At 32.0% G+C, this 27,561-nt stretch overlaps 1 protein-coding gene across 1 annotated transcript in view; it reads left to right on the forward strand.

The window, feature by feature from the left end:
• Positions 1-27,561, forward strand: part of jbug (filamin-type immunoglobulin domains fbug) — an 86,008-nt gene that overhangs the window by 37,031 nt on the left and 21,416 nt on the right. Inside the window, 21 exon segments of the mRNA XM_067283595.1 lie at positions 2,979-4,025; positions 4,113-4,334; positions 7,623-7,790; positions 12,325-12,483; positions 15,710-15,793; positions 15,982-16,122; positions 16,474-16,641; positions 16,997-17,143; positions 17,226-17,309; positions 19,764-19,901; positions 20,354-20,527; positions 23,621-23,767; positions 24,346-24,429; positions 24,646-24,783; positions 25,400-25,443; positions 25,445-25,568; positions 26,469-26,615; positions 26,708-26,791; positions 26,869-27,006; positions 27,081-27,254; positions 27,347-27,493. Coding sequence (XP_067139696.1) covers positions 2,979-4,025; positions 4,113-4,334; positions 7,623-7,790; positions 12,325-12,483; positions 15,710-15,793; positions 15,982-16,122; positions 16,474-16,641; positions 16,997-17,143; positions 17,226-17,309; positions 19,764-19,901; positions 20,354-20,527; positions 23,621-23,767; positions 24,346-24,429; positions 24,646-24,783; positions 25,400-25,443; positions 25,445-25,568; positions 26,469-26,615; positions 26,708-26,791; positions 26,869-27,006; positions 27,081-27,254; positions 27,347-27,493 — 3,759 coding nt within the window.

The raw sequence follows: 27,561 nt of genomic DNA on the forward strand, positions 1-27,561 counted from the left end.
TTTGTTTAAGTTTGTGGCAATACACCATATTAATGTATATATTAGATATAAGTTTAGTTTTAAGTTTTCTTTCTTCTTTGTTCTTCCTTTTGTTTTATCGAATTTTCTATTAACATTCCTTCCTGTGGGTGGGGTAACCCTTTCCACGAACCACATTAACAATGGGAAGTGAAGGCCCTGAGGCTACTAGAACGATAAGAAGGTTCATTCTTGGGTCGGACTCTCGGTGAAGGTAGACGTGCGAAAGTTATGCTCCTGCTTGTTGTCTAGAAAGACAAAGAGAGACGAAGGCAGCCTACAGAAAGAGAAAGGACTCCGCTAACGTAAAGAGAGAGAGAGAGAGAGAGAGAGAGAGAGAAATATCCCTTGTATAAGGAGAATCTTCAAAGACATTTGAAAAAGATCATCGAGAAACGATTTAGAGTGGTTCCCAAAAGAGCATCAATACCAAACAGAGAACCCGGATATTCCTTATAACCTCCTCTATCATACTAAAACTTCTTTCTATTCTTTCTTTCCTTTTTAGTTTATAATTTAGTGTAAGTTAGTCATAAGATTACAAATCTGTTATTATTTGCCGCGAGCACGTTCTTTTGATCTGTATTTGTTCAATTCCTCGCCCTGGTTTTGGATATTGTATAACACTAAGAGTTGGAATCCGAAAGAATCCTGTATATTGCTAATCAGATGAAAAGAAATAAATTTTTGTTGTTATTTTTTTGTACTACCTCTCGTAGACTATTGTACACTCGCGTGACTATCACAGAATTTAAGTGTATTAATTCAAGTTGGTACAGTACATACAGTACCAACTTGACTTAATAAACTCTAATTCTTAACATATAACTATAGTTTTCTTTATCATACTCAAGGAATTGATATAATGTTTGATTTCTCTTAAATTCCATTCTTCTTCTGACATTTCTACTTAAATTCTGCAGAAAATAGTATGGTATAACCTCTTTATTATGAAATTTGGGGGACTAAAAAATACAGACTTCTTAATAATGAGGTTTACATTAACCAAACTCCAATAAGTAATAACTATTGGAAATGGCAACATGCACTGACATTTTGCCATTTCCAATTACTCACAAAGACCCTAACAAGGTCTTTCCCCTAAACAAAAAAAGCACATGAGACTTGTGCATGGCTGCAGATAATAAGAAACACTACAACAATGTCAAAGTAAAGCTCAGTCTTTGCATAGTTCAGACTCACAATGTCCTACAGTACTTACAGTACCAACTATTATCTTTGTATTAATCAACCCAAACAGCATGACCCCCCCTTATTCTGGAAACCAAAATACACTTTGTATTACATATTAACTGAACAGCTTTACGTTAAAATCCCTATCTTTGCTTGCAGGACTGGAAAATGACTTCATAATAAATGGGACTTTGCATTATCCAATATCAGATAACGGAGGTTATATTCATAATACAACAAAAACGAACCTGTTACCGGTGTGTATCTTGCAAAAAAAAAAAAAAAAAAACGGTTTCACAAACGTTTTCGAACTCTACGAAGTTCTTCAGGTGGAAATGGAATATTCGAAAGAATATTCCATATAAAGCAGCTGCATTTAAAACCCTAGTAAAAAGAGCAATCTCCCACTCCTCCACAACACAAGCTCTGGATCTGAATAGAATTATCTTAAGAAAGTCGCAACGGAGCATGGGTACCCTTTCTCAATACACCGTATTATCAGACAACATTGTCAAAGGAGCACTCCCACAGTACAGGCAATGGCCAGCAGCAACCAAAATGAGCAAACAAGACTCCCAATCACCTTCAACCCTTATATTAGAGATGTGTATGGAGAAATAGCCAAGAAACAACAAGTGCAGATAATATATAGAATATAGAAGAGGTCCTACAATAACCGACATCCTAAAAAATGGGAAAGACCCTCAGACTTCAACAGGATATACAGCATATACTCTATCCCCCTAATGGATAACAGATGGCAAAAAGAACTCATCTACGTTGGTTCCACTAAGCGCTCATTAATGACCAGGTTAAAAGGACACCAAGCGGACCTGCAACACAAGGCTCACCACGGCCGTAAGTATATATGCATCTAACCAAGACATCGAGGCAGAGTTCAATAAAATGAAAATCATCGCAACCATGCCCCACCCAGACCATATAAAATGGTTAGAAGCTATGGCTATATATAAAATGAGCCATACAAATAAATGCATCAACCAAAAAGAAGAGCTCAACCTTTCACCGGCCTGGCAACTCTTTTTGGACAAGTATCGATAATAACTAACACCCATAACGGCGCATGCCTGTCGCAGCAGAATTCGGTGAATTTTTTCGATTTGAAATTTGTTCTATTTTTCGAATATTCCATTTCCACCTGAAGAACTTCGTAGAGTTTGAAAACGTTTGTGAAACCATTTTTTTTGCAAGATACACACCGATAACAGGTTCATTTTTGTTGTATTATGATTGTAGTATATTCCCGGTGTTGGTAGAGTTGAATAGTATTGGAAGTTACATTGTATTAGAAATTTATATGTGATAAAAAACCTTTTGTCGATTTCTGTATCCTTTTTAAATTGTCATTTTATGACAGTGTACTTTTTTTATTGTTCTTAATAAATGATTAAATAAGTTCTTATTGAGTGTTACCATTTGCTTCATCCATTTTTAACTTGGTTTCTAATTTTTGCCAATTGGTGCAGTTTTTAGTGAGTGTTCAATGGATTCTTAAAAAGTTTGGGCAAAATTGCAATGATTACAAATTGAAATTTTATTTTAAATAATAATAATCGAAAAATTCTTAAATTTATATGAAAATAATTCAATTTGATTTGGATATGTTAAAGTAATAATTATCACTTTTGTTTTAAAATTGCTAGTTTATCTTGGTTTCAAGTGTATTAACCACATTTATCAGATTGAAGAATTATTTTATTTTATTTTTATTACATTTAATAAATTCTAATTTTATTTTCATTCAGGTTCACCTTTCATATTAAGAATAAGTGATAATTTAACAATATTAAATAGAGAAATTGAAGGAAATCAGACCGATTTTGAAACAAAAAAGAATTTACATCACAGCGTGATGTCTTCTGGCTTAGAAAATTTTTCAAGTTTTAATAAAGAAAACCACTTTGTATCTTCTCTACAACATAAAATTGATCACATTAATACAATGAGTGATGCTTCAAACATTAGAAGTAGTCATAGTATTTCGTCAAAATTATCTCTTAGAAATGCTGACAATGATGACGATTTATCATTTCAACAAAGAGCCGAAATAGTAAACAGCAGCTTATCGTTTAATAATCAAATGCCAAAATCATCAAAATTTATTACTTCTTACTGGGAAGAAGAAAAAAACAACGAACAATACGATTCTAAAAATTTAAGTAAATCTTCAAAATCGTTATCTTCATCCTCGTTAGAACAGATTGATCACGAAGAGCTGTCTTTTCATCAACGGGCGGAACTTGTTAATAATAAACTAATGGCGCGGAAAGACGAGACAAGATCGTTCAAACCTCCTCCTCCTACTCCCAAAAAACCGGTTTCGGTAGATGTTACAACCCAAAGTTCATCACTGAGAGAACAAGGTAGTCGCTTTCAAAGCACAACCAATGAAAAATTTGAACATTTGCATCACGATCATACAGAACTAACGAAAAATAAAGTGAAAGAAAACTATTATCAGAAAAATTTATCAAGAACGCAAGGGGAATTTGGAACCAAGCAAAAGAGTAGGCAGAGATTTTCCGGAGAAGAATTTGCTAATCTCCCGTATAATCCTAGTCACGTTGATAACATGTCGACGAACGTTAAACAAGACAGCCATATTATGCATCAGTTTAGGACAGTTGATAATAACCAAAGCACAGAATCTTTATTACATAAAGAAACACTGAATACTAACCAAGTTGTTATATCGGGCGACGGCTTAAGAATGGTTCCGGTAAAACAACCGTCCGTTTTTACTATTTCTAGACCAAATTTGAAGTTGGACGACATCAATGTTATTGTGACAGGTTAGTCTAATTTTACGTTTACATCATTTAAAAATAAATATCACCTTGATTACATATTTATTTTTAACTTAATTTTCATTTATGTAGCACCATCTGGAAGAGAAATTCCAATCCGTTTGGATATGCTGTCTCACGGTGAATATCAAGTCGAATATATCACTCCAGAAGTTGGAGAACATGTCATAGACGTTTTAATAAATGGTAGGCCTTTATCCGGGAGTCCGTATTGTTGTTATGGTTATGATGCTTCTAAAATTAAAGTTGGAAATATACCGAATGGTGTTGTTGGAAAAGCTGTTGAATTTGAAAGTAAGTTTTAATAATTTAATGGATTTTAATATAAGAAATAGTATACAATATAATAGTAATTCTGTGTCTGCAGTTTACTTTTTAAGAAATGATTTCCTTTTTTAAATTTTTTTCATAATTTGATTTGAAACGAGTAAAAGAGATCTTTATGTTGATGTATACGGCACTCTTGCTCCTAAGATTATAGGAAAGTTTAGAATCATATGCTGGACTTGCTTTTTATCAAATCATTAAATGCTATATTGGGCTATAATTAACTACTATTAATAATTAATACAAAGTAATTACGTCTAAAGGTAGGCAGATAGGCTGCCATCTCATATTATTAATTTTAGTAATTACATTAATTTATGAATATTATAAGAAGAAAAGACTCTCAGACTATATGTAAAGCTGGAATTATTACAATAGTAACTTACATTAACCTTGCACACATTTCCAGGAGCATCAAGATAATGTGAATTAAACAGGGTAAATATTTTCAGCCCTTTTAATGACCAGCTTTAGGCTTCCATCTTCAGTAGAATCCTGAAACTGGCCATTAAATAGGGCTGAAAACATTTGTACTGTATAATCTGCATTGTCTTGTTGTTGCTGGAAATGTGTGCAAGGTTAATATAAGTTAGAAAAAAAAAAATATTAATCTGGAATAGAACTTTGGCTTGTAATGTGTTACTAGTTGTAGAGAATCTGATCTGAATTAATAGATTCTGTCCTGCTGGTTCATCGCACTGAACTGGAACCACCAAATATCTTAACACAAAAAAAAACTTTAATCTCACTTTCGAACTCCACCAGTTCATCTCTCTTCACTCCCTCTACCATCCTCTCACATCTACTCTGACTCTCCCTTTTTACTCCCACTCCTTCTCTCGTTTTCTCCCTTTATTCCCTTTTTTATGACTCTTTGTCTACCCTTGTTTAGCTTTCCCCTCCCTCTTTACAATCCTTTGTCTACATTTGCTTATTATCTTTGTGACTGCTAGTAAAAGGATTGGACATGGAGTGACAAGATCACAGTTGGAGGAAGAAGAATAGGTCCAATATCACTACACTAGTTATGAAAGGCAAGTGTTTAACTGTCTTAATTTATCTGGAAACAAAGATTGGACAGAAATCTCGGTAACCTAACTGGTAATGCATCTTCTCGGTAAAGTAGAAGTTGCAGGTTTGAGTCCTAATCTGGATTTATTCTAGAATGGGACTTGATTTTTCTTCCAGAATATTCTAAATTATAAGTTTAATTCAAAATAAATGTTATTATTAAAATTAGTACAAGATGGCAGCTTAACTATTCGCCTTTAGTCCATATTGCTTTATAGTGATTATTAATAGTAGTTGTGTTATAGCCCAAAATTAATTTGGCATTTAATAATTGGATAATTGTGAAGTTCAGTCTTGGTTGATTATACTAAGCTCATCCAGAAAGTAAGTACTATTTGGGTATAAAAAAAGATTTGGAATTTGTTTTCATTTGTATTTTATTACAGAAAAATCTATGTACCTTAAACTACTTTTCGACATATTCACCATGCAAATTAAGGCATGTGTCATATCTTGGCACTAATTGCAACATACCCACTTCATAGAATTCGGCTGCCTGCGACCTGAACTACTTCTGGACGTTTACCTTGATCTCGTCACTTGCAAAGTGGTGGCCAGCAAGAAATTTCTTGAGAAGAGAAGAGAAATGGAAGTTGGATGGAGCTAGGTCCGGACTATAAGGAGGGTGACAGAATTGTTTCCAGCAAAATGAATCAAGCAGCATCGTCATTATGCGTGCTGTATTTGGTCGCATGGTGTCGTGCACGAACACAATGCTATAAATCAGTAGTCCACACTTTTTGTTCTGTATCTTGTGCCATAACTTCTTCAATGTCTCACAGTAAGCTGTAGATCTCATCACCACTTTGCAAGTGATGATGATATCAAGGTGAATGTCCAGAACTAGTTCAGGTCGCAGGCGGCCAAATTCTACGAAGCGGGTATGTTGCAATTAGTGCCAAGATATGACACATGCCTTAATTCACATGGTGAATATGTTGAAAAGTAGTTTAAGGTATGTAGATTTTTCTGTAATAAAATACAAATGAAAACAAATTCCAAATCTTTTTTTATACCCAAATAGTACTTACTTTCTGGATGAGCTTAGTATATAAATATGGGATATATATATGACTTGTTTTTTTTAAATAGATTTGCATCTCACCTTATTTACTTACAAAGTATATGAGGTGACTAAGAGGGAACGATTTATTTATTGAGGATATGACAGAATTTAGAGAATGCAGTTTTCTTTACATAAACAATTTGCTGTTTGTTCTCAATGTATATCAAATTGATCAATAATTACATTGCAAGAATTTATTTGACAGTTGCATTGAGAATAATATTTATTTGCTGGAGGATTACTTATATATTATGAATAGCAGAGTCAAAATTTGTTATTTTTTAGAAAAATTCGAAACCCCCGGGTGAGGTTCTCTCCTTTCCTGTGACCATATTCTATGATAATAGAGTAGTTTAAGAACCAAAGTTTCAACAGTTAATGAGAAAAAATAGCAGAAAGTGGACTATAATCCAGGATGTTTTTTATATGATGTTGAAATCATGCGATTTGCTTTTGTTCAAAGTCAAAGAAAATCAGGTTGGAAACTCCAGTATTCGTTGCTTTACAAATATGTAAAATTTCATGCATACAAAATGCAAATTATGCAACAGTTTATATCAATTCATTGTGTGATGTTATGAAAACAACAAAGTGGTTAATGTTACCTATGGTTCCAAAATGGTGACTCGTCTCTGATTCCTGCAAATAGAAGAAAGGAAACAGTGGGACGCACTTTCTAACCTAACCTAACCTATTCTAATAAATTACCATAATTATTACCAACGAAATTATTAGAATAGGTTAGGTTAGGTTAGAAAGTGCGTCCCCACTATTTCCTTTCTTCTATTTGCAGGAATCAGAGACGAGCTGCCATTTTGGAACCGTAGGTAACATTAACTAACGAAGTAACTAAAATAGAAATTCATACATAAAATTTTGCTTCAATTTTTATTGTAATAAAGTAATGTTTTATTATTTTATGTTAAAAAATTAATTTCAAAATGCCATTAAATTTCAATTAATGTTATTTTGTATCAAAATAATTAATTATTTTAATACATAAGTTTAATTACAATTAGCAAAATATTAAGAATTTTGATTTATATTCAAATCTTAAATGAAAAAAAACCAATTATTAAACAAATGTTTTTAATGACAAATTAATTTTTTTAAACCAGTCGACGGCGCAGATGCCGGTTCCGGAAATTTAGAAATCTTAGTTAATGGCGGTCACGTGACGAGCAACGTCAAAAGTCTCGGTAATCATCGCTTTCTCGCATCGTTCATTCCTCATACTTCTACGATGCACGCAATAGAAATGAAATTCAATGGTCAAAGAGTTCCAGGTATGGTTTCTTTTTAAGTAAAAGAATAAAATTCTTTAAGTTAAACTATAATTAAGTGTGACAAGTATATTATTATTATTATAATTATAAATATATTTCAGAAATATGTATATCTCCAAGTTATTTTGTTATTTTACACATTTTATTCTGTTGTGTTTGAGTTTTGGTTGCCCAAGGATGGTCATTTTAAATTAAACAAATGGTTTGTTTCTTTTCTGCCAAAACGTTTTTGCGGTGTTTATTTTGTTGTATTTTATATAGCAGTTTAGTATAAAAATATCAACTTAAAACTTATTTTCTAAGAAGAAAAAAAATGGAAGTTTCACTCAAAACTTTGCAAACCAATTAATTTGTTAAGTTAATTGAAGTGGAGCATTAGCGAAGCTTCTATGAGGTTTACAGAATTGTGTTCGTTCTCAAAATCCATTCGATAGATTTTGATTAAACTTTGTGATTTTCTATTCATTTCAAAGCAGAATCCAAAAAATTCAATAAAAACCAGAGGTCTATGACTTTGTTTTCAAGATATAAGGTCGTTTTATGCATGTGCATGATAAAGCGATATTGCATGAATTGTACAACTTTGTTGTGCGATGTTTCACGGTTGCCAGCATGTCTTGTATGGGCTTATGGAATCGAGTTTGTTTTCAAAATTTAACGGATCGATTTCAATAAAACTTTGGCATTTTCCATTAATTGAGACGAGGAATCCAGAAATGTAATGTGGGTCCATTTAAATGTAAAAAATTCAGCAACAAATCGCTTAACTTTTTCGGCAACATTTAAAATTCTGGTGTGCTATCTATTATGATATTCATTAAAAAAGCTGTTCACATTTTTAGTTATTATAAAATGGAAAAAGCTTAACTTTCAGAGCAGGGGTGGGTTTTATAAAAAATTGTAAATGCTAGAAATCGTCATTAAGTCCGACCCTACTTGAGATATGACACATGACCACCCTCTATCTCCCCATCCTGTTGACCTTAAACCATCAAAATTTGATTGCATGAATCTTTCTAATACATAAATCTCTCTGCAAAATTTCAGAAATTTTCGAAAGCACAGGAGTTAAATATTAAGCTTCAAAAGGATAAACAAAATCATGCCACACACATTAACATCTGTACATACAGAAAAAACACGAATACATACAGAAAAAAACTGAATGTTTTTGCATTTCTTGATGTTTCAAGGCCCCCTATGTTCAAAAATGTAAAAATTTTCGGGGAGGTCATTTTTTTTTGGATTGCCATACTTTTCCTCTATTATCTATAACAGAGTCAGGAAAGTAAAGACAGGAGTTCATGACTTCATTTTCAATATGCAAAGGTATTACAGTGACAATGTCCATACTCTCCGATGCGACGAGAACATAATGGAATTTAGGCCCAGGGATCAAAAATAAAAACAATATTGCGTGCGCCTAATGGAAAATAGGTGCAAAAAATGAACAAAACACAAGAACAAAGCGATTGCTGTCAATTGCTTTGTTCTTGGATCGTCTCTTTGTACATGGCCAGTGCAAGGATCGTGTTTCCTGTGGACTGCAGGTACAAGGATAGCCTCTTTTGTGGTGCCAAGTGCAATGTTCATCTGTGTGCATTTGTTGGGTACTGTACAAGGATTGCCTCTGCTGTGCCTAACAAGTGCAGAGATTGCTTCTTTCCTTTCGCCTTTGCTTCAATTCCATCACAATACAACAAAGTTGTGCGATGTCCTGTAACTTTTTTTAATAAAATTTGATTAAAACTTAAAAGAAATTTTTGTTTTTGAAATCTGTTTTAAGTAATAATTGAGTAATATTTGTATATTCCATTGTTTGATTATAATTAAGCATTAAGTTGTATAGGTGTTTTTTTAGACCACTCTGTATAACATTTAAATAAGACCACTCGAATGTGACAATTGATGCTTTTCAATTATTGGTGTTAAGGGGTGCGTTCGTTAATAGCGGTCATTCTGCGTCTCCGCTACTACGGGAGTGCGCTGCCGTTTGTAGGCATTTAGGAATGACGGTGAAAGAAAGATGGCATTGCCCGCACTATCAATAGTATTGTGATGAAGGAATCTATAATTCTAAACTATGAGGTTTTAAAGGCAAATGAAGGGTCCCAATTGTTAAAATTTAACTATAGAATGGATTATTTGTTGAAAGAGCATTCAAAATAGCCACGAAAAAAATTAGAATGCCAGCTACCATTCGAAAAAAATTCGAAAAGACACTTGCATCATCGTGTGCACTAACTTGCGCCTTCACAACTTCTAAATTTTCATTCATGAAACCACATAATGGACCCCAAAATGAAACTATTTGAGCCATGGAGGACGCCATGTTGCTTTCCACCGTAAACTACTGCTACAAGCGGTTGTTTTTGCCATTTGACAGCGCGCACTCCAACCAGAATTTAGGAATGCGTTCCGCAGGAATTTTTAAACAGACGTCACTCGCACAGAGTTATGCGGAGGAATAAAAGAGCGCACCCAAGCATATTTAGTTATTTGAATGATCTAGTCTATTATGAAAAATAAATTAATTTTATCTTTTCTACATTAATTTTATAAGTTTGATTGCAGTTTAAATACAGAAATGCATAAAAATAATTTTCCTTTCTTTTAAGGTATGAATTTTCTAATACAGTAAAACATTGTTAAGTCAAAGTTTAACTTGAAGTTGGGATATTTTACTCCTTAAAGTTTCAAATTAATGAGTTTAATACCTAATTTTCTAAAATTGTGTACAGCTTAAGGTGCTTCTAAGAGCAATGTTGAGATACCCATAGCATATTCATAAAAAGGATGCTCCCTTGTGGCATCCTTTTTACCGATATACTATATTACCCAGAATTCCGGTACACAGTGTGAGATTACGTGCGAAGGTATCGTATCTTCTAATCGACGAGTCGTAAGATTCTCTCACTGCTGTCGAAGGATGGCTAAATTATGTTTATCACAAGCATTGAGAAATCCTTGTAATTATCAGGACCTGACACCAGTTAGGATTGGAATGACGCATCCTAACTCGCAAGAAGAGTTATAAAAATAAATCTAGGAAGGAGGGCTAATTATCAATGAGTGGGGAGAATCACGGGTGAGTCGATAGGTGTCAATTGAAGGAATAACAAAACAAATAAAATTTAATATATCTATGTATTATACAAAGAAAATGACTTAAGTATAAACGAAAACTAAATAAGTTAAATACACCTTAAAAATAACCCTAGATGAGAGAGAGAGTTTACAATGATATTTAATAATACCTCTATGATAATTTCAATCTTGAACTTTTGTAATGATACATTGAGTATATGTTAGGTGGAAATTAAGTAGCAAGAAGAGACCAGGAACAAAATTATTGCTTTTAAGGAACTGAGGAATTCACGCAGAATTTGAGACGTATAACCCTTTTATAATAGAGTTTTTTGCCAATGAGGAGCTGAACTTTTTGTCATCTGACCATGATGAAGTTAGATCGAAATTTAGTCATAGGATGTGATAAACTTTTCGAAAGGAAATAAACTGTAGGGAAAGGAAAGTGTATTTTTTTGGTTTCCCTTAATTTCCTTCAAAATTTAGAAAAAGGTACAATTTTTAGTTACAAAATATTACATCAAATTTTATAATTTTATAAAATAAATGAATTCCAAATTCAGATTCTCTCAATAGTAAATCGGGAAAAAGGATATCAATGCAGCATTTTAATGGTGTGGTGCATTTGGAATGAGCTGTAGTGTTTGTTTATTTTAATCATCTATATTCACACAGAATACAATAGAAAATGACAATCATGGACTCAGCAAAGGGCAAAGATACATGGGACAATAGGTTTGAGTTAAAAATAACTGCAATTTTGACTTATTACATGGAATACTGCATACTGAAAGGCTGTATTACATGGAATACCCTGCATACAGCAGCGCCGCTAGCTGTTTGAGCGCCCGTGTGCAATACCGATTATGCCGCCGCTGTTTAACAACGACTACCTACGCTGAGCTTGCCAGCAATACCAATTTGCCGCCCCCTGGACGTGCTGCCTGCGTGCGGTGCACGCCTTGCACGCCCGCTTACGGAGGGCCTGCCTGCATACCTTGCCCAGGGATCTATCAATGGTTTCAAGTTAATGCAGTTCAACTGAATGAAGTTTTACCATAAATGTTATGAGTAATCAAATCTCTTTATCAAAAATTATCATTTAATTAATTATGGAAAAGTATATCTAATAGATTATTTTCAATTGGACTGTTAAATTAAAATTCAATAATCTTTTTTATTTGGAAGTTATAAAAAAAATATATTTAAATCCTTATCATTTAAATTCGAAATGAACTTTGTTTCGTGTAATTAGTTTTGTATGTATCAATAAAAGATTGATAGAGGTTTTCTATTTATCAGTCTGTAGATTTATATCAATTTGATTGTTCCTAAAGAGACTGATAATTTATCAATTTTAATTATATTTGCTATCTTAGAAGAGTTATATGGATATAAACATAAATCAGTGCTACTATATTAGTTCTAAATATAATATTTATTACAGGATCACCTTGGAAATGCGAAGTTGTCGATTTAAATAAGAGAGTTTCGGGAATTTCGGTAAAAGGGGAATCTTTAAAAACGTTCAGCACGGATTCTACTGCTTCTTTTGAAATAAACACGTCTGGATATTGTAAAGAAGATATTCGCGTTAACATTACAAGTAAGTAAATATCTTAATTTTATTGTATTAATAATGATAATGTGTAAATCTTACAGATGATTGGTTTAATGGGAAGTTTTTCTGCACAGTTTTAATATCGGATGTCTGTTTTTTTTTTAAGATTAATAATTATGTAGGAGAGCGAAATAAATGTTTATATATCAAATATAAGAAGTTTATTTGACGAATTTTCTGTATTGATTGTGTTGATTTTATTACAATAAATTAATTCTTAGTATTATATAACTGAGAATTATCTATCAGTTGGTTGTTACTTTCAAGTTAATGTGTCACGCAGTTCTCAAAGTGTCCACTAGTGTTGCCACCATGCTGACTTTCACCCGGACAAGCCGGTTTTTAAATTCGTGGTCTGGATTGATTATTAATTTGTCTGGTTTCTGTAGAAATTGTGAAATTATGATAAAACAAAATAAATTTATAAAAATATTTGCGAGTATTTTATTTTAACAGTTAAATGTTTACTTTAACTTCACACCCCCACCCAAACTTATCCCTAGGCTAAGAGTGACAGAAAATATACTTTTAAAATTCTAACTTGCAAATATCTCTGGCAGATATTACTGTTTCAACACTAACTGGTTTAAAACTGGCATGTGCATTATTCAGTTCTTCGCTGTAAAATGACATTGTGCATGCCTCGTGCGGTTTCAAATTCAAACCAGTCAGGGACTTGTGTTGGAACAAACCTATTGTCTGGGTCAGCAATTTTGAAAAGGTCCACAGATTGATCTAGTCATTTTTCCAAAGGGCAATTCTATGCTGTTTAACTAGAGAAAAGAACATTTTAATTCATCGTGTATCTTTTACATTCATTTACTGGAGAGACAAAATATACAGATGCTGAGATGGTCGATCTCAAAAAATATTTTATCTGAAGTAAAAATAGTAAGACTCCTTAGATTATTATCATTTAAGACTGTTTAATTGTAATGTGGAGACAGAAAATAAAACTAGAACTGGAATGTGGGATCCAGATTTGTATAAACATTTTGTTTTTCCTCTAAATTTCAAAGTATTTCACCCCACATTTTGACTGACACGAAAAAAAAACCAACATCGCTGAGAAAAGAGATTGAATATCTCGTCAACAACGATAGAAAGTTATAACTTGCCTTCAAGAATGTAAACATTCACCCATCTAAACATTGTCAAGCTAATATTGCAAGTCATAAGTTTACAGTTATTGTCCAAGTTCTTTTCTTTATTATGGTCCCAGGAACACCTATAACCTGAACCCTGCAAAAATAACCTTTGCTTCGGACAACATTCAGTCACGTGACATATTTTCCCAAGCCGAACCAATGTAAGCCTTATTTGTCCCCCCTCAGGGGAGTCTCTCATCGAACGCCAGCTCAGTGACATCGAGGGATCTATCGAGGAGACGTATCTCTGAGCATCATTTTATTAAGTGCAATCCGTGTCTCAGCCTAGATTTTTATAACTTTGTGCGAACAATTAAGGAAGGACTGATTCAAACCCATGTGGAAGCCTCTTAGACACTTTCAACGTGTACCTCTTAGGCATCTCCGACACTTCAACTTGTGTAAACTTTCTCTCTCTCGGCCCTCTTTAACTTGTACTTAAGAGTTAGGGAATCCTGATAAATAGTCAGTTTTTTTGTTTGTAACATCTATTTGTTATCCAATAAATTTTTGATTTTCTTGTTAAATGGTGTCATTTACTCGTTTATTGCTTATGCCTTATCGACGACCTCTCTCTCCTTCTCCACTCGACCTAACAAAAAGAATCCCAACCTCTCGGGATCATAAAATGTAAACCAGCCATCCACTGACAAGTGGGCAGTTTACACCAAACTGTTGCCGAGGAAGAAGCAAGGCAGTAAATACAGTTAAAAAAACTGTAAATAATTTGAATTTTTATCTTGTTTATCACAAATTTAAAATTCATAATACAATAGTCAACAGAGTAATGTAATTTGTGGAATGGTAGTTCTTAAAGTTATCGATCTATGGACTACTTAAATAGAAGAAAGGAAACAGTTGGGACGCATGTTCTAACCTAACATAACCTATTCTAATAAATTACCATAATTATCACCAACAAAATTATTAGAATAGGTTAGGTTAGGTTAGAATCTGCATCCCCACTGTTTCTTTTCTTCTATTTGCTGGAATCAGAGACGAGCTGCCATTTTGGAACCATAGGTAACATTAATCGAATTTTTTTTTTACGGATGTTGTCTTGTACGAGTAATATAAACATTGAAAAAATCTACAAAATGTAATGAAATATTACTATTAAACTTAAACATTGTTACTTTATTATTCAACTAAATTTTTAGATGTGTGAGTAATTTTTTTCTTTTAATAAAGTGTCATTTGGACTTTCTTCCTCTTCTTTTTTACGCAAAGCTCCCGACTGCACCAAGTTACATTTACTAATGCTCTTCTCTGTAAATGTATTCTTCATTTGAGTCATTATTCAAAATTATGCCAGAAGCAGACCTTTTAAAAATATGCATAGAGGAAATCCTCCTAAAGATGAGTATTTAGTGAGGGGTTAGTGGCTGAATCGAATGCCACTAGCCATTTTGCCAACATTGCTGCCAGCAGTGTGTATTACAGCATTTTTTTACTTTAAAATTTAGTGATTAATAATTTTTCTACACTTTTTGAAGAGGAGATGCAAGTTTCTGTTTTAAAAAATACATAATATTAGTTAATATGGTATTTACATTGATGTTGATCCACTTTTTATTACTTACATTTATGCTATTTTTTGTTAAAATTTATTTTTAAAACAATAGTTCTCTCATTTACATTGGGATGCAAGTGTCTGCATGATAGCGAATCATTGTGCATCAATTGAATTCTCTGGCACACGTTATAAACTGCAATATGGTGAATCGCATTCTACACCGTGATTTTGAAGCCGCTCGGCGATCTCCAATTTCCCGTACTAGCTAGCGGGTGTTTTGTCGATTTGAACAGAGTAATGAGGAGCAAGCTATTTCTGAATAAGAATAAATATTGTTATAATTAGAAATTTAGAAATCATATATTTAATTGGAAACAAATTGAGAATAATAAAATGAAAATGAACAAGGCACTGACTGTAACATCAATTTTAATTATGATTTTTTTGCATTTTATTGTGTCATATTGTGTAAATTCCATCTCTTCTATACTTTATTTTTTTTATTTTATAATGTATTTATTTTGTATACTTTTGTCCAATCTTTCAGGCCCTTCTCAAAACAATGTTCAATATCATCTAATTGATCTTGCCAATGATAATTATCGAGTGGATTTTAATGCATACGAAGTAGGTAAGTTAAAATTTTTATACACCACATTATATTAGTCCAGTGACAAAATAAATTGGAAATATGAAATCCAATACAACTATGATTCTGTAGCTTTAAATTTAAGCAGATGTGATGTATTGAAATGGGAATTATTATATTTATTTGATTTTTTTACGGAACAGAGTAAGTGCAAGCATTTTTATTTTTAGGTACCTACACCATTGACGTAAAAGTAGCCGGACAGAGAGTATCCGGGAGTCCTTTTCTAGCCAAGGCTTACAATGCATCGCAAATTCAAGTAACCGAAGTACCACGAATATGTTTTATGGGAGAAATGTGCCAATTTAATGGTAAATATATAGATTTTTTAATATTTTGGGGTTTGTTATAGAGGACATTGCTATCCTCTTGTTCTTTTATCAATACAGTTCAATATAGGACCATCTTCCCAAAGAAAGACAATCGGCAGTTCTAATTGCAATATTAAATAAATTATTATTTAATAAAAATATTTAACAATGCTGTTTCTCTTCACGATTTTGATAATTTCAAAAATAGAAATAAAATAACATATATTTAGAAATAATATCTTGTATAATAGTTGCTAAGAAATCAAACTTAATAATAAAGTTCAATTTATTAACAATTAACAGTACGAATTATTTATATTATAAATAATCGTAATTATTTTTATAATATAGTCGACGCCTCTTTAGCCGGAGAAGGACAATTAGAAATATCGATTAATGACGGAAACGTACCAAATCAAGTTCAAGTATTAGGTAACGGGAGATGTCTAGTGAGTTTCAGGCCTGAAGCACCAATTCCTCACATAATCGATATTAAATTCAATGATAAAAATGTACCAGGTAACATTTAATTTACGTTGTTGTATTTTAATTTGGCAATAGAAATTTTTAATTATATGTTTATAAATTATATTTTTTCTTCATTTAATATTTAGCGGGTAACGATAAAAGCAAACAATGATATTATCAGATTGTGTTTTTTAATGGCTAATAGTTATTATTTTTACATTGCATCATTTATGTCTATTTAGATTGATAAATAAGGGAAGGGGATCAGAAAACGTACATTATTATACACAGTGGAGAGGGAGGGATAAAAACATTGTTTACATGGATTTGTTTTAGTGTACCACTAAAGAAACCACAAAATATTTAAATTATTTAACAATTAACAATTTTTAAAATTTTATTTCAGGATGTCCCATCGAAATTGAAGTGTCGGACACCAACAGCATTTCCGTAGATTTACATAAATTAGAACTGATACCGGTCAATCATGCCGCTCGTTTCGTAATCAACACAAAAGGAGCTCAAGAGTCAAATTTTAAAGTTACAGTGACATGTAAATAAGCTTTTTGTAATTTTTAAAATTTCTGTTTTGTTTCGTAACTTTTTAATAATTTAATTATTTAAATTTGCTTCAGCACCTAGCAATGCCGTCTTACCTGTTAAAATGTGGGAAAACATTCGAAACGGTTACTTTGTAGAGTTTGTTCCAAAAGAAGTCGGTAAGATATTGGAAAGTTAAATTTTTCTGTTGTGTATAATATAATTTAAGAAATGACATGATTATTATCAATAATAAATATAAATAATGTGTTAGTAGTTATTTCGATTGATTACTTGACAAAACTGATGATTAATAATGATTATTAATGGAAAATTTTCGTTTCCATGGTGTGTAGCCATGGAAACGACAATGCTAAGATAGCAATTGGGTTTTATGTGATTTGATCACAAAATGAACGATGACATCGGAAAACAACCAGGAGTTAGGCCAATTATGAAACAAGAATTGAGAAGCTCTATTGTGCTGGTATGGACATGTTATGCATGTGATGACAACTCGATGGTAAAAAGTATCCTTTGTTATGACCCAGGGAGAACTAGACCTCATGGACTCCCCAAAAAATGGAGGCTTGACTGAATCAAGCAAGAAATAGAAACAATGGGAAGTTCACCAAGTGATTCGCTAGATCGGGTAAAATGAAGAAATGTATGTTAACAAGCCAGTGACGTAGCGAACATAACTGACGCCCGGGGCATGACACTTTATTGGTGCCCCCTCCCCCCTCTAGAAACACATATAGTTTGTCTTCGTGACCATTTGGGCACCTCTGTGTGAGTGGCATACGGTGCATGATACATCCCCTTGCATCCCCTCGCTATGCCACTGTAACAAGTAGATCTTGCACCAATGTGGGATAAATGTTAGGAAAGAAGAAGAAAAATGATTATTAATATCTTCTCTTAATATTTGTTTTAACTTTAATGTTGGAGCCACTGTTTAATTTGATATTTTTAAAGATACTGACTATTAAAGCTGTCACCAAATTAAAATTAATTTTACAAAGCACAAAATTGAAAATAAAATATAGAATCAAGTATAATTAAACGAACTTTATTTTTATTGAATAACAAAAATTTATAAATGCCAGTTTAATTTACCGATTTAGTCCTTGAAATGTAGCAAATTGAGACTGTAAGCATATGTATTTTGGCTTTCTAATAATTAAAAACTGCAAGTTAAAGCTATTTACAATGAATGTCTTATTAATATTCATTTATGAAACAGAAAGATTTTTATTTAATATTAATCATGACAAATTTCATATAAATCTTCTTATTGAACACTCAGAATACACATTAAGCTAAATTACAGAAATGATAGATAATATGTGTCAGCTCAACTCAGAGGGAACCCAGAAGTAATGCACTTTAGACTGGTTAAGAATTAAACAGTAAACATTTGTTGTCCTAAATACAAATGAAATGAATAGAAATAGAGGGAGTCTAAAATCTCTACATGTGCCTATCTTAGAGAGAGAGAGTGTTTACAGCCAATTTAACATGTCAATAAATACCTTTGAAGTGCAGTGATTGATGGCTGGTTTGGGCTTCTGAGAGGGAAAAGAGTTTCTTAGTTTTATTAAAGTCTTGAGTCCACGCAGTAATATTTGTAATATCGTAGTTATATCCAGAATTGATCGCCAATATTTAAAATCATCAGTTCTCTAACATAGAGCAGCTAAGGTCTGGTAAAATGTCAGGAATCGAGAAGATCAGTGGCGGCAAAGTATTGGGGTGGATGGTCACACTATAAAGGAAAATGGACAAACTCTTCAACTCCTCCCCCTGTGTCTTTCTCTCATTTTTCTTTTTATTTGGGGACTTGTTCCCTCCATTCTGATGTCCAAATTTGGTAAGTTTGTGTCAGGATTGGCTGCTAGTCCAATCTCTAACTTTTGGTGAAAGTTCCTTCAATGAGTAGGTTTTTGCCAGATGTGTCATTTATGAATGAAATGTTATTAAAGAGAATGAAGAAGTCCAGCCAGTGTGGATTACAGACCTGGTCTATTAAAGAGAAAATCTCATAAACTTTCTGTTACATTTGTCATCTTGGGCTTAAATAATTTTCTTTCTCTTCGAACAAATATTAAATCACCTAAATTACAAAAATGCTAGCCCGGGTTCTCATAATATCATTAATTATTATAAAATGAATGACAAAAAAATTAATTCTGTGGGTAGAAATGAATTTTATAAAAAATTCTAATTATTAATAACAAGTAAAATCTTCATTAAGTCCAACCCCATCGAGATACAACGTGTGACCTCCCCTCCATCTCCCCCCTCAACCTTTAATTTAAAATTTAATAGCATCAATGCCCCTAATACCCAAACTTCCCTGCGGAATTTCTGACAAAAGGCACAGGTACTTTAAACTTTTAAAATGAGTAAACAAAATCATGTCCCACAAACACACACACACTGACATCCATTTATACAGAAAAAACCCCAACTTTTTTTTGCATTTTTTCATTCTGAGGAGCCTTAAATACCAATAAGCAGATTCTGCCATATAATAATTTGTTTAGAGTAATAAAAAATATTTTTAAAGAATTATTATATTATAGAACATTTGAAATATATTTACACCACTTTGTTTAACATTCCGTTAGGTCAACACACAATTTTGGTCGAATATTTGGGAAATAGAGTTAACGGAACGCCCTCGACGATAAAGGTATACGACGCCAAGCGGGTAGAAGTGAGTGGAATGCCCGAAGGTTTATTGGGTAAAACTGTCCAGTTTACAGGTAAAAAATTTAATATTTAATAAATTTAGTCAAGAAAACATTAAAACATTTGATTTAACTAACTAAAAAATTATCGATTAAGAATTTAAAAATTACTTTAAATGAGTGTTATACACTTCAAATGAATATTTTATATGTTATACATATAAAAACTGTTTATGTTTTCAGTTCCTAAACTGACTTAGTGTAAATAATCCTAAATTTTTAAAGTAAAGTTAATGTAATTTAACCTTATTTAAACAATACATAAACTAACCACATACAAATCAGGGAATATGCTCCGTCTTATAGGAAACTGCATTATATGAATCGCACGTATTTTTTATGAACAGTGAGTGTGGCATAATAGCAAAATAGTCAAAAAGTTAAAATACATTTTATGCATATTGACTCATATAACATGTTACATGGAGGGCCACTGTACTTTTCTAATATTATGTTTTTATATTTAGTGGATGCGAGCCAAGCTGGAGAAGGGAATTTAGAAATAACGGTAAGCGCGAAAGGAAGGAATATTCCGACTCAGGTTCATCCTCTGGGAAGTGCAAAATTTGGAGTCTCCTTCATTCCGACGGATCTTCACGAACACATAATTAGTATATCGTTTAATAAAGAGTCTGTTCCAGGTATCTGTTATAAATTATTATTTTAAATTTGTTTTTATTATTATTGATATATAAATAAGAAATATGTCTTAAATGTATTTATCATTTTCATTATCATTGTCAAAAAATTGTCTACTGGTTTTCATACTTTTTGATTAGATTTCTAAATGAAAATTTAACAAACTTACCAATTTAATTTTAATTTTAATTTAATTTTTAATATAATAATGGACTAAAAGTTCAATCAAATGATTGCCCGAGAACCAATCTACCGTTAAATATTGAAAATAAAATATTATACGGAAGAAACTGCAATAAAAATTTGTGTTAATTTCTATTACTACGTGGTATGATCCAAAAGTTCAGGGAATGCAGTAATCTATGACAACAAAAGCATGTATTTGAAGTTACAGCATATGAAATGGATTCTACCAAACCACTTCTACGTGTTCAGGTTAATTTCACCCGTGTCATGTGATTAAACTGCAAGCGCTGCTGTTCTTTTCTGGAGATAGTTACCTTTGTTCTGCGATGTAATAAAAGTGGAGTTTCAAGAACAACCTCCAACATTTCGACTTTGCCATGGTAGAATCACTGTACACCTTTCTTAGCAATTTTAAAATCTCCGTAGGTGTTTTACCTAAACGCTGACAAAATTTAATGTTGGAGGTTGTTCTTGAAACTCCACTTTGATTACGTCGCAGAACAAAGGTAACCATCTCCGGAAAAAAACCAGCAGCGCTCACGGTTTAATCACATGACACGGGTGAAATTAACCTGAACACGTAGAGGTGGTTTGGTAGAATCCATTTCATATGCTGTAACTTCAAATACATGCTTTTGTTGTCATAGATTACTGCAGTCCCCGAACTTTTGGATTGTACTACGTAAATCAATAGAAATCATTTTTACTGTTCTATTTTAACCAGTAAGAAGATACACGAAATTGTTTTTCTGACTTAATATATTGTTAGACTCGAATTATGATATTCCATCCGAGAATTAAATTTTCAAGTGCTTAGTGATAAACTTTCTGTATCTTGTCTATGTATTAAAATCCTGGTCTGAATATCTTTATTTGTATTTTTCAAAATTATATGAATGAATATACTGCTTGATTTATATAGCCAAAAAGAGATTTTTATTTTAAGTAAAGTATTTGATCACAATTCAATCACTTCAGACCTCTAAAATTTACAGTTAAATTGAAAATTTTAGAGGTCTGAAGGGGTTGAATTGCAAGATCTCTTCAAAAAGATAAAGTTGATTAAATAGTTTTCATTTATGAATTATCATTATTCTTATTATAACATTTGCTATTTCTCTTAGCCTGTGTGCCAAATTACAGGTAACCCCCGTATGACACAGCACTTTTATAGCACAGATTCACTCTAACACGGTTCGAGAATTGGGTAAAACCCTCGTGCAACATGAAATGTAATAAAAACTATTAAAAGCAAACTTTATCTAATTTGAAAATAGGGAAATCCCCGTTCAATAAACGTGATAAAGCTTTTAAGTGCGAAAGATAACTCATTTGACATTTTTCGTACTATCAGATTTTAATGCATAATTTTCGTGAACTATTAGTACTTAAGTACAGTATGTAAACTTTCTTTTCCCGCCTTCTGTCGATACACGTGGTCCTTATCGAAACTTCTCTCAGTGTCGCCAGATCTCGACGCTTCTGCTTTTAGTGTTGTCAGATGTTTTTCCCTTATTCCATACTTGCTTTATTCCATCACCGGTTTTTAAGCATTGAACCGTTGGGACCGTTACGTAGATTAAAAATTTTCGGTAATAGTGCTTAGTGATGACGACGAAAACATTGTTTAATTTATATTAATATGTATCACTTCTTAAGAAAATTTTAATAAAGATATTTATCTTAATTATGAAAATATAATAGCGTGTTTTTTAATTTTTGGAACCTAACCCCCCTTTTCATACTCGTTCTTTGTTTCATATAACACGGATTTGCATAACATGGCAATTTTTTGGAACGTAACTCCTGTGTTATACGGGAGTTACCTGTATTTATTAATTGATTATTAATAAAAGTTCTTTCCAACGAACGTCACTCGACTGTCTAAATTTTGAGAACGAGTTTTTAATAATGGATGAATGGTTCTGCAGCATTTTGGCCAAAGCAAATACTTTTAGCTAATAAAAATATTGATATTGATGTTGTATTGTTTTTATTTTAATGGGTTTAAATGAAGATTTGCCATTAGAAAGCAAAACTCCTTTTTGACTCAATCCTTTTTTTTTTTTTTTTGTCTCTCTCCAAAACAAATATGAATTATTGAAAAATTAATATTTGTTTGAGAGATTCTGTACATACTTTATACATCTCATAACTTTAAAAAGTAGTTATATGTGTATTAATGATGATAATAACTAATGGCCAACTAATAATATATATTAGAAAATGATCTGTTATACAGTATAACATGTAGGCAAATAAATCTATTAATCAACTTTGACCTTGTTTTTGCTTTCAATTTCCATTATAAACTTATGAACTTTAGTTTTTGTATATGTTCCACCCATTGACAGAAACTCGTGGTTTTTACTTTCCTGGCTGATATGGGTTTTTTGCAAATCTTGACATTTTGAGACCCCCAAACTCAAAATGCCAAAAAAATTTTCACGCGTGTCTGCTTGTGTTAACCTCTATTTTATTTAATATCTCTGGATGGGATAAAGATTAAGAAACAAAATTTGGCACAGTAATATTTATATAAAGGGCATCAATACAATTAAATTTTGGTGGTTAAATGTCAAGGGAGTGTCTTGCGTCGCAGTGGGTTGGACTTAAAATTTTACTCATTATTGGCATTTACAGTTTTTAAAAACTTTGTCTTTACCTTCAAAATTAAATATTATGTTATATTATAATAATATTATATTATGTAGCTGTTATGTATGACTAGTCCTTTTATAATGTATTTTCAAAATAACGAGACTTCCTATCAGTTCACGTGATATTAATAACATTAAAATGTATTACTTCGTATATTACATGTTATAGAAATCTGTTTACATGTAGCAAAAATGACGATAAGTGCTGTATAAATTATATTATATTAAAATATATTTGGAATTTTTCAGGTAGCCCATTCACAGTTCATATTATAGAAGCTGGTATAATATCTGCAGCCGGTGCGGGATTAATCGCAACTTCAATTAATAAAACGGCAATATTCATGATACAGAACGTAGCGGGGCTGGAACAAGATATTAATGTTAAAATTGAAGGTAAGAAAACTTATAAAACACTTGAGTATTATTACTTATTAAGTAAATTACTTATAGTTGAGATAGGAAGATGTTTTAGTAATATAATTTTATAGGTTGCAAAGAGAAAATTATGGAACTACTATCTTATAGAAAGGGGTTAAAAAACACTGGTTTTAAAATAATTTTCTTATGATTTACTGAACTTTCTGTTTAGACGTATCTAGTATAAACAAAGTTTGGCAAACTAAACAAGAAGTAAATTCTAAATTAAGTTTTGAATATCCTAATTATATAAGTACGTCATCGAGTACTCTAAATCATAATAGTGGACGAATGACAGACAAAAACAGTCGTTCATCCATACTTTTTTATTATCTAGGAGAAAATTTAAGGCCATTATCATCTAGGAGAAACACAATATCTTCCTAGATGATGGCCTTAAATTTCCTAAGCAAATGGGATAGAAATATATTTTAAAATGTTTCTTTATATTTTTATTTGCTGTTTCTTGCTACAAATGTATCCATTTAGTTTCTTCTTCGTAAACTGGATCCCTTGTTAACATTCCTTTAACAAAAAGGTTTTATTATCGGTAGGTCCGGACGAGAAACCGGTTCCTTACAGTATGAAAGAAGCTAGCAACGGATATTTAAAAGTGGAATACGTGCCAAATCAGACAGGTAATTAAGTACTAATGGTACCGTTATCGATCGTTTTTATTAGTATGGAGACAATTGTAAATTTGTCAAAGTTTATTAATCATTTTAATGAAAAATTTATTTTAATTATCTTTTATTTACATCCTTGTTAAACAATATCGTTTTCTTATGCTTGTCAGTTCTACCTTCAAATTAAAATTTTACAGTTTTTATTATATTTAATTATTTTAACTCTAGGTGAATATAAAATTTGCATCAATTATAGAGGAATGCCAATCGTTAATTCACCTTTTATCAGTAAAGTTTATGACATCAAGCAGATAAAAGTGAAAGACATGCCCAAAGGGTTTATAGGAAAACCAGTATCATTCATAGGTAAAAATAATTATTTATATAATTTTAAAGGAACTTTTATGTGGTGAAAATATCTTTTATTATTATTAATTATTATATTAAAAAAATGTTTACTATCCGGACGTTTTGGTAAAAGCTTATTAAAGCTTTTACTGGAACGCCCATTTAATAAGCTTTTATTGGGTTTAATAACCCAATAAAATAAAAAAACCATTCAAACATCCAGCACAATTCTTTAATATTATAAGAACATTTTCAAATGCATTAAACATCCATCATCAGTTACTTTCCTTAAATCGAATGTGAAATTCGAAAAAACTATGCAAACAAATTTTAAATAATGGTATATTTGATGATATGATATATTATGATGGAATGCTTATACGTATATTTGATGACGGAATGCTTGAATAGACTTCGAGTCCATCATTGAATATACGGACCCAAAGAAGATCTCCATTTGCAGATCAAAAGCGTTAGTTTAAAAGTTTATTTCAAATTAAATCTCACTGGAATTCAATTAAGGTTCTTTGATAGACGTGTTTAAAAATTCTTAAGATTGAATTTTTGAAAATTAGTGTTATTTTTTAAAATAATATCTTAAATGTATATTATAATAATTTTTATTATGTTTTAGTGGAAACGGCAAATGCCGGTCCTGGAAATTTGGAGGTGATGGTAAAACAGCGGACAGGTTCCTACGGTTCCTCAAGCTCAAGGTTCCGGTTTATATGCAATTACGTTTGTGCCGAAAGATATTAAGAGGCACATTATTGATTTAAAATTTAATGGGGAAATTGTTCCTGGTAAGAAATTTTCTGATTTTATATCTTTTCTAGGGGGCTTCACCCACTTGTTTCTAATATAGTCTATTCGTAACAAAGATTTTGCAATTATTCAATCTCCTTCGGACCAATCCCCACTCACTTTGCTCTACCTCTCATGGGGCAGACAACCCACCCTCCCACTCCCCATTTTCTTCACTCCCTTTCAGCCCAACCCACTTACTTTGCTTTCCCCTTAGGCCATACCTCCTTTACTTTGCTCACTTGTTCAAAAATTTCAAGACGATTCATCAATTCTCTCTGCTGCTGTTTCTGTTTTGTTTTTTTTTCTTTCCAATTTTAAGCTAAGTATTTTATAAAAATGGAGTAGATATTCATTAATTTGGATTTATTTTTTACAAAAAGACCTCTTTGAAGAAAAATGTTGAAAAACGAAAAATAACATTTAAAAGAGGATGTCGCACGCACGAAAAATGTCAAATATCTTAGATCCTCTGTCTCGTAGACTATTGTAACATCTGTTTGATGATTAATTCGAGCATCACTCAATCTTAACTGGGCTACAATTTGAAAAAATTCCCACTGTCCTCTGTCTGTCGGTCTTTCTGACCTCCCTTAATCTTGAGAATGAAGTTAGATAGATGAAAGCCAAGACCAGATGTGGAAAGCTTAGGGAAAGGAGGCCCAACTAACTATATACAAATTTCCTGTTTATATTGGAAGTCAGGTTATTCTATTCAAAAGTTTCTTCCCGAAAGGTGTTAGAAAGGATTCAAAGGAATGGAATAATAAAACTTAAAATTTATTTTATAAGCAGTTTAATGAGTGGTTCTTTAAATAAATAAATTTTAATTATTTCTGAAAACAACCAACCATTTAATGAATTTAATTCATCTGAATTTTTTAATTTACTGTTTACAGGAAGTCCATTTGAATGTCAAATAGTTGACTACACTAAAATTAAAATTAAAGGCGAAGGTATAGAGAGAGTTCCCATTCAACAACCTACCTCATTTATTATCGATACACACGGTACAGACATGGGCGATTTTCAAGTCACTATTTTAGGTAAATTTCATTAAGACTTTCTTAATGTGAAATTTTAACACTTACAAACTAAATTTCATTATTATTCTATTATTTAATTATGTAAATTCTAGGTCCAAATCAAAAACAGTTACAAGAATACATTAATGGAAATTATCACAGTGGATATAGAGTAGAATATACACCTGTTGAAGTTGGTAAGATACATTTATTTAAACTAAATGTAATGATTAATTTCATAGCATAATAGAAAATTATCAATCTTATTTTTCAGGTGATCATTCTATTGACGTTAGATTACATGGTCATCCGATCATGGGTAGCCCTTTTCTCGTTAAAGTGTACGATGCTAGTAGAGTAAAGGTAACCGACGTTGGAAGTGGAATCGTAGGGAAACCCGTATATTTTAGTAGTAAGTTATGTAGTTCCTAACGAGTTTCTAAAAATATAATTTGAATTTATTTACATGTAATTCTGTCGTTTTAGTCGACGCTTGTCAAGCCGGAGCCGGTAATTTAGAAATTATCGTTTCCGTGAATGGTAGAAACGTTCCAAATTATGTTCAGTCCGAAGGAAATGCAAAGTTTAGAGTAAATTTCAAACCAACCGAACCCCAGATGCATATGCTTAGTGTTAAATTTAATGGGGAACCAGTTCCAGGTATGTCAGATAAAATTATAAATTTACAAAATATTTTCTCTAAATTTAATGTATAATGTAGCTTAACCAATTTACCATTTAATTAACATTAGGGAGTCCGTATTATGTTAAAGTCACAGACAGCAGTCAGTCGGTGATAACGGGATCATCGTTGAGAATGACTTCATTATCTCGTGGTGCTCACTTTACCGTCGATACAAGAGGTGCCGAAAATGCCGAATGTAAAGTAATCGTCACAGGTAAAATGTCATTTTTAAAATAACAATACACCAATTGAGAAATTAATTTAATAAGCTTTTTTAATCTT

This window comes from Centruroides vittatus, unplaced genomic scaffold (assembly GCF_030686945.1).
Source record: "Centruroides vittatus isolate TY-2023 unplaced genomic scaffold, ASM3068694v2 scaffold_1014, whole genome shotgun sequence".
Classification (NCBI taxonomy): Eukaryota; Metazoa; Arthropoda; class Arachnida; order Scorpiones; family Buthidae; genus Centruroides; species Centruroides vittatus.